Source organism: Phlebotomus argentipes, unplaced genomic scaffold (assembly GCF_947086385.1).
Source record: "Phlebotomus argentipes unplaced genomic scaffold, Phlebotomus argentipes genome assembly scaffold_18, whole genome shotgun sequence".
NCBI classification, from domain to species: Eukaryota; Metazoa; Arthropoda; class Insecta; order Diptera; family Psychodidae; genus Phlebotomus; species Phlebotomus argentipes.
In genome coordinates this window covers 15,644,373-15,652,918 of record NW_026776177.1, presented here as the reverse complement: position 1 = coordinate 15,652,918, position 8,546 = coordinate 15,644,373, and the positions used below count along the sequence as shown (strand labels likewise).

The 8,546-nt window shown below is 39.3% G+C and overlaps 2 protein-coding genes across 2 annotated transcripts; both read left to right on the top strand.

The window, feature by feature from the left end:
• The first annotated feature begins 394 nt into the window (after positions 1–394).
• Positions 395–6,360, top strand: LOC132259235 (G-protein coupled receptor Mth2-like). The gene is made up of 8 exons (XM_059756793.1): positions 395–1,298; positions 4,310–4,488; positions 4,618–4,749; positions 4,816–4,936; positions 5,052–5,105; positions 5,175–5,199; positions 5,409–5,590; positions 5,656–6,360. The coding sequence occupies exons 1-8, from the start codon at positions 395–397 to the stop codon at positions 6,198–6,200; spliced, it is 2,142 nt and encodes a 713-aa protein (XP_059612776.1). The 3' UTR covers positions 6,201–6,360.
• A 200-nt stretch (positions 6,361–6,560) lies between these two features.
• LOC132259374 (tetraspanin-7-like) lies at positions 6,561–7,533 on the top strand. The gene is made up of 2 exons (XM_059756980.1): positions 6,561–6,814; positions 6,878–7,533. Exons 1-2 carry the CDS (start codon positions 6,737–6,739, stop codon positions 7,526–7,528), a joined length of 729 nt encoding a protein of 242 aa, XP_059612963.1. The 5' UTR covers positions 6,561–6,736; the 3' UTR covers positions 7,529–7,533.
• Positions 7,534–8,546: the final 1,013 nt, after the last annotated feature.

The window sequence follows — 8,546 nt, the reverse complement described above, 5'->3', positions numbered from 1 at the left end:
AGTGTTGGTGGCTCCATTGCGATGTGATGAGAAGAGCAAATACGAGTGGTCAGAATGCGATATTCCCTGCTGATATTTTAATTAACACCTCAACACTATTGCGAAAGATTTATTGTACATACAGCGTAAATATTCGTATTTTTGCATACGAGAAAATTTAACTATGACTTCGTGAGAATTTCATATTTTCATCTTTTCAACCACATCTAAGGAAAAATTTTATCAGCTTTTTACCACTCTCATTGGTAATTTCAACTAATGTTTATTTCCCGTGCTGATGTCTTTCTCTTGAGCTGCAACATATCACCTTTGGGAAGCGCGAGTGGAATCCGCGATAATTCGGCTAGTCAGTTGCGAATTGGTCGTCGAGTGGTGCGGATCTCTTTGGCGCGCAATGGAGCCTCTTCGGGTGATTCTCATCGTGATGATCCTCCTGACTTGGCCCTCGGTTCAGGGAAGGCTGAAGAAGTGCTGCCCGCGTGGCTTCGAGTTCAGTGTAATCGTGAATGAAGAGGGAAGACAGTCGTACGACTGCATGCCCGATCGTGAGAATATCACAGTGTTCAATGACGAGGATTTCTTTGGGGATTTTTCCGCTGGTGTTGAGAAATCGAGCTTTCCCACCTGCTCGGAGAGACGCCTGCAACTGTTCCGCTTCACGCGAGAGCTTATTTCCGTGTCACCCAACAGCTGTGTGGACGTCATTCAGGGCGACTACATCCTTCTCACGTGTTCTTCAAAGCAACCCATTCCCGATGCCCTCACAGTGCTCAGTGTGCGGAAGTGCTGCGGTCAGGACTCTATATACGATACCAAAGTTCGAGAGTGTGTCTTCCCATCTGACGCACCCCTGTTTGAGAATAGTTCATTGCGAAGTCTGCTTCCTCCCGGCTCTTCGCCCCTCTTCATCCGCGGAGTTCCGCAGTGTCAGAAGAGTGAAGTTATGGTGATGTACACTTCCAGTTCGCACGAGATTGCCATCTCCGGACCAACGCTAATGATCACTACCTTCGATCGGGGACGTCCTGTGACGGAATACGTTGATCCTGACGCTTTCTGCTTGGACAGTTCTCCAACATTGGAGGATGACTCGCGCTGGATGGTGAGAGTGTGTCAGCACGAGAACATCTGCCAGAGGATTCCCTGCGTTCGGAAATGCTGTGGCCACGAGGAGAAGATGGCCAAAGTGGATGGACGCGGAACTTGTCTCTCACATCCCGTGGATATTTTTCCCATTTTCCACATTCTGGATGGAGAGGAATTTCCCGAAATCGATCCACCAACTTTTCAACCCAAAGGTGAGATGTTTTACTCAAAATAACATTTCTGAAGAAATTCCTTACGCGTCAGATCATCAAATGATGAATAAGAGAAACTATGGTTGATTCAGAAGCTGCATTTTATTCAGAATTATCGGAATTAGATTGCGAATAAGCGAAATGATAGAAATTGATTTTGTGTGTGTTTAATTTGCAAATACAGAAGAACAATGCCTTTGTACGCAGTCAGTTTCTCATTCAGCAGAATTTGTGCAAATTTTTGGCGAATCTTTTACTGCTTAAACGCTAATAAGATAAGACAACTTTCTAAGCAACAAATGTAAATACTTGAATCTGTATATCTTTGATCTTACCGAAAATGTGTCTCATTTTTTCCAAAAGTGTAATATATCTGCAGTTCATTGAGTGTGAAATATGATTAATATTAATTGGATTAATCAAGCTACAATCAATCTATTAATAACATGAGAAAATAAATATTTGCCTTTTCTTCTCAGCAAAAAAAAAGTACTTACTATGATTCGTAAAGACGTGTACGTATAAAACGAGATAGCTGGAGCACGTAATACAGGCTCGACTGTTTATCAATTGAATTAATGGTTGTGAAATTTGTAAACATTTAATTTGATATGTTTTCGGCTACTAATCATATTCGTTTTTTTGTGTGAAATTCTGCCATAATTTGACATTTTATCATCACTTTATATTCAGCTGATATTCTGTGAATAGGAAGGACATAAAAGTGTTATGAGTAATTAAAGAAGTCACGATTTTCTCACCTTACACTGTGGAAAGTCGTAGAAATTCCCTCCTCTCTAGGGAGCAAATTGAAGTTCACAGAGAGTTCCTGAACGAGAAAAATGATTATTTTTCCGTTTTAAGCGTATCAGCAAACAAATTCTCGCATTCATCGTTGAGTAATCTAAACAAAATCTCTCGTTTTCCACAAATAACCCACTTTTCGGACAATTCACTAATTGTATGGGGGAAAGAGAGCAACAAGAGTTTTCCTAGATCGTTTTTCATTGAGAATGATCCGAAATACCGAATGAGTATTTCATTCTCAGCTGCTGTTTCATGTCTTGCAATTTTTTCAGGAATCTCATTAGAAACGAACATGTTCGATTTGACCAAATATTTACCTAGAACTGATTTCACCACAAAGAATTTGATTGTCCAGAAATTACAATTTGTGCGATTTTTGCGTATGAATTTCTCTATTTGTGAATTATTTTATCATGACGTAAAACACGAATGTTGGTTTCCTGACACATAAAAAACTCAATTGGAGATAAGAAGTATTTTGGTTTATGTGAACTTCCTTTCTTTGCAATTGGCATTTGCCCATTTGCAATTGTTTGTCTTCTCATCGCACCACACAATCTAGCTAGAGGAAAGCATACAATTCAATAAGACACTGTGGCGTTTATTCTGCAGACAGTCGTGCTTAAAGTAATCAGCTGATTTTATTTCAGATAGCAAATCGAGACACTTTTATCAAATTTGAGCTCAACAATCTTGTTAATCACAGAACAAACATTCTACCGGAAATTCTCGTGCGACCGATTATTTCCTAACCATTGAGTTTTACTTCAAACGAGAAGCATTGTAATTTCCTAGCCATTGAACTTGAAATAGGTGAACATTTAGTCAGAAGATTGGGAAATGTGAATTAATAAAAATTCATGAATTCAAACTGTGCCGTAAGATTAAGGATACCGAAATTAATGGGTCTCATGCCAAGAGGAAGACAATTATTCTCACAAAATTATATCATACATATCCTAGAAATTGCCATTAATCTGATAAATGTTTATAAATGAATGAGAAAAAAGGAACGTTTGAGTTTTGGTTACTTTTTTGTGCCAATTTATTGTTTTCAGAAGGTCGTAAAACCATTAGTAAATTTGCGAATACAAATCTCCAAAATAGCAAAGCTATTGATTAAATTCAATAATATTTTAATAGGGTGAAAACTACTTTGCTTTTCCTGCATTAGCCTTTATGAATTTCGAGAGAAAATGTATTTATAGGGTGACACAAAGTTTTGTATAAAAATTTCTTTTTAATTTTATCATTTGGTGGAAAATTGTATTGAGGATTGGAAAATGGGAAATTAACCATTTCTTCTGAGAGATGCAAATTAATATGAAAATATTCATATAATAGTTACTCTGTACGGATTCTAGTTTATTAGTTTCGCCGCATAGAGTGTATTACCCATTAAATACAAAATGCATGGAATACAAAGTATTTGTAATGCCAGACTTTATTGTTAATGCAGACGGTACACATTTCTTTGAATTCCATAAAAATTTTTATCGTTTTTTCTCTAATGCGGATGAAATGCAATGCCAAATTTAATATTGCCACTTGGTAATTAAATTGTCAATCAACTAAATGAACATGCAGCGAGTGATCCAATAGTTTATTTCAATTGATAACGACGAGGGGAGCAACACTATCATCGCTAGAAAATTATTTGTCTTTTCTATTTATTATTATCTATGTATTCTTGCTAGTAACATGCTTGCTTGACAATTGAGATTAACCGCGGTGAATTTATTGGCTAGATTTTCCCTGAAAAGCGTTTTTATTAATTTTCGCAGCTCCCACAGTCATTTCCAAACATTTGGCTCTGACATTTTTTTTGCGCAGTGCCGCGGCGGAAAATTTGACAAAGGAAGAGGAGAATCACGATCAACAACCTTATCAATTTATTGATGCCCTTTCTCTCATATGCTATGCAGTAATTGATAAAACTAGTGGCTCTGCGTCCTATTTAGACGCTCTTTTTTTCTGCACAATCACCCCCACACTTTGACGCGAAGACTCGCAATTTTTTTGCACGACTCGCTGCGAAAAATCAATCAAAACAGAAAAAAGGATAGAAGACACTCGTGATAATTCAATTCCACCCACTGGTGTGTTATTGCTGAGCAGCGAAAGAATGAATGTGCCTAAAAATAGCCATATATAAATTGCTCCCTCGCTCAATTGTTTCATGAGAGAACTTGTGCATTACTCAGAATTCGGAATCCGTCATGGGCAGGAGTGCGAGAAGTATATCTTGGACGCAGCGGGCGACCCTCGGGACAACCACTATTTCAACTCAAAGACTGGAAATGTGCACTTGGACAATTTGGATCCTATCCCAGAGACCGGCTACTGTGTGGACTATGTCGAGTTTGCACCTGATTTCGTACAGGTGATGACAACATTTTGCCAAATTCTCCATGCTAAATTTGACCAGAGACAGTCGAAGCTTTTTATAGTTTCCTAACGATTCTTTCACACTATCTTAAGTGCTCTAATTAATTTCCTCAACCAATTTTAGCTGAGAACCTTTCTGTGCTTCGAAACACCGCCTGGACATAGCAAAGAGCATTTTATGGTATATGCCATTGGTTTGAGCATTTCCTGTCTCTTCCTGGCCGCCACTCTTCTCGTCTACGCTTGTTTACCAAAGGTATAAAGAAATTAGATTTCCCGGACGGAAATACAAACACTCTGTGAGATGAAATTTCCATTTCAGCTGATGAATCTCCATGGCAAAACATTGGTGAGTCACGTCCTGAGTCTCTTAATTGCCTACGCTGGACTCTCCTACATACAATTTGGCACTGACTTTCAACCGAAATTTTGTCACACTGTAGGTAAGTGACGCCGATCAATGGACCTTCAAGTGATTTCGCCTCGCAGGCGAGACAAATATTTACCCACAAAATAATAAACAATTGAGAGGATGATTGATTGAATTTAATTTTTCAGCCATGTTCATCTACTTCAGTTTCCTGGCGGCATTTTCCTGGCTTAATGTTATGTGTACGTTAATGTGAAATTCACTCTGTTTGAAGTAGCTATTTAATTTTCCTTTCCTCTTTTTTTGCACAGGTTTTGACATTTGGTGGACTTTTGGGTGAGTGACTGAAGTATGCAATAATAAATTAATTTTCCAGAACTATTTTAGGACAAGAATATTTTTGAATGATGAACAGAACAGCTGCGAGAAAAATGACAAAAATTAATAACATCAGTGCACAAAAATAAATTATAAGATATTTCTAAATCTTATCTCATCAAATCCTGTTTTATACTGGACTTCTACGTATTATTGTGTGATTTCAGAACCGTGAGGAATTCAAGAGGCATGAGGAAAACTCGAGATGCTTGGAGATTTGCGTGCTACTCTTTTTATGCCTGGGGAATTCCTCTTGTCTTGACTCTCTTCACCTATGCTGTGGACAGTTTCCAATGGTTCCCTGAAGAATATCGGCCAAATATGGGAGTCAGATCGTGCTGGTTCTCCCGTAAGCACATTTTCAGCCACAATCCTATTGATTAAAATTTAATGCAACTTTCTTCTCTCTCATAGAGTCCAATGGTCTGGGCCACAGACTATTTTTCCTCCTTCCGGTGGGCATTCAAATAGTGGCCAATGTGGTGCTGTTTGTCCTCACGACGATTCACTGCAACAAAGTCAAGAGTGAAATCCATCGAATGCAGAAGAACGATTCTGAGAAGAAGAAGCGCTTCTTTGCTGACAAAGCGCGTCTCGTGATGAATGTTAAACTCTTCATCGTGATGGGAGTGTCGTGGTTCATGGAGCTCCTGGCCACAATATTCAAGGAGCCAATTGAGATGTGGTACGTCTCGGATGCATTCAATGTGCTGCAAGGCGTGTGTGTCTTCTTAATCTTCGTTTTCAAGCGGAATGTCCTGCAAGCTATTAAGAGACGCTTCGGAATGGTTGCAAAGTCAAGCCGAGAGGCCACAGCAGCCACCACGAAAACCACTATCACCGGATCGGCACAGCACATCTGTTCCGACCCACATTCGCCGAGATATGGAAAGCTCAGCAAAAATTCCAGTAGTTCGTCTGTAACAATTTCCACCACCAACAATTGCCGCAAGTTCTAAACACATGACTTCAAAGAATCTAATGAATTACCATCTTACTTACTGTATAAGCTTTTCTGTGTTTATTCACAAGTATTTTAGACAAGCATTGTGACCGATGTGTCTTGTGAGGATGATGGAGAAATGAGAATGAGTAATAAAAGACGTGTTACATTTATGAGATGACAGTTAGAAAAAATAGATAAACGTTATGATGGAGAAACATTGAAGAAACGCGGAAGAAACACTGGCTTTTGATTTGAATATCACACACAGCACACACACATCTTTCCAGTGGAAGTCCTTTGGGTGAAAAGTGAGAGCCTGAATGGAAGAAAGTGGGGAGAATTTTAACCCTCCTATCGGGTTATTGATCCGTTCCATAGTGCGCAGTAACAGAGGCTTGTTGCTCCTTTTCAGTCTTTTCACTTCCGTCGCGGACCAACTGGGCGAGTCCTCTTCGGGAGCCACCACTGTCTCTGTAAGGGCACCAGAAGCTGTAAATCTTAACAGGAATTAAGGACTGACTGTTTAGTGAGTGAAAGTGTGGAGAGAACATGAGTAAGCGCCTCCAAACTGTGGCCACGATGGCGTGCATGAAATCCCTTCTTATGATATTCAACTTAGCCTTTTGGGTGAGTAATCGAGCGTCATCAATATTGCACAAGTGTGTTAATCTATGTATTTGATTTTATTAGGCTTCTGGACTGGCAATTCTTTGCGCGGGAATCTGGATGCAGGTGGAATTGCATAAATACCTGGAATTGAATGCGGACTTCTCCAACACTGGGCCCTACGTTCTAGTCGGAACCGGAGCCCTGATCCTTCTCATCTCTTCTCTCGCTTGCTGCTGCACCGTCAAGGGACAGCCGAGCCTTCTCTATCTATACGGAGCCTTCCTGGCCGTTGTCTTCGTCATCGAACTCTCCCTGGCTAGTTCACTCTACGCTTACAAGGATAACCTGGCCGATGGATTCGATCGTGGCCTGAATCAGAGCATGGCTCGCTACGGTCAACCCGGAACTGCAGACAAAACGGCCGATTTCGACACCATGCAGACCCGCATGCAGTGCTGCGGCAGCCACAGCTACGAAGACTGGAACAAACTGAATCCGGCCAGACCCGTCCCACGCTCATGCTGTCGCACCGGTACCCGATGCGACACCCAGGACGAGGATAAAATCTGGACCCAGGGATGCTTCCACAAAGTCGTTGACTTTCTCACCACCAACATGAAAGTGATCGGAGGCGCCGCTATAGGAGTGACGCTGTTTCCACTCCTCGGAACCGTGCTATCCTGCGTCCTGGCTGCCAACATAAACAAAACCAAATACGAACAAATGGCCTAAAACTAATGCCATGAAATATCCATGACTGACGTCAGACGGCCGAACCAGTTAAGTTTTATCTTGAAGATTTTTCTCCAGTCTCGTATGTTATGGACTTTTGCTCTGGATTCATCCTCTGAATGTGATAAAATCTTGTTTCTCCACTAGAGTCAATGGCAGAAGAGTAATTGAAATTAAAATAACTTATAATCAAATTACCTTCAAACCAAAATATATCTTAGCATTTAAAGGAATTAAAACAAAGACCTATACTGAGCTACCAAATATTGATATTTTGAGACATATTGCAAACTATAATGAAAAAAAAAGTAAAATCAATTTTATGACTTTGAAAAATTATATTGGACAATTATTACTTATAAAATGAATGTATGTGTGTCACGATATTGAATGTTGCACCAAATAAAATCTACTGAACAAAAACACAACGCAATATTGTTATTTTGCAATGACGATAATGACAATGACTACTTCTCAACCATTTCATAAGCATTATTCGCACTATTTATTATGTTCTGTGTTTCTTTTTCCTTTTTTTCAATTAGTCTTTATTCAACATTTGACTGTGATTAAGAATACTTCACACTAAATTCTCAATTTCTTTTCATGAAGAAAATTTTATATGATATACTCATGTTATATCTTCATTAAAATTACATTAGAGGAATTTTTTTCTCATTTAACTATTCTTCCCCTTTTTTTCTCGAAAAATATCAATTTTCATTGGAATTCATCTAATAATCCTCATCGAAAAAGCTAATAAATGAGTTTCTCGACAAAAATTCACCTACAAAAAGCATAAGAATTTAAGGCAAATGGTATTCTTTTCATCATATTTAACCGATTTGAAAAGTCTTCTTGGGATATCTGATCAGGCAAATACATTATGGTGCAAAAGTAAGCTGAAATTGCTGCGCAGAGCTCAAGAGCGAAAATCCTAATAATTTACAATGGCACCAATTCTTTCATGTCTTATCATTCTAATCCTATCTCCCGCCACCGTTCTGCATAAAACCCC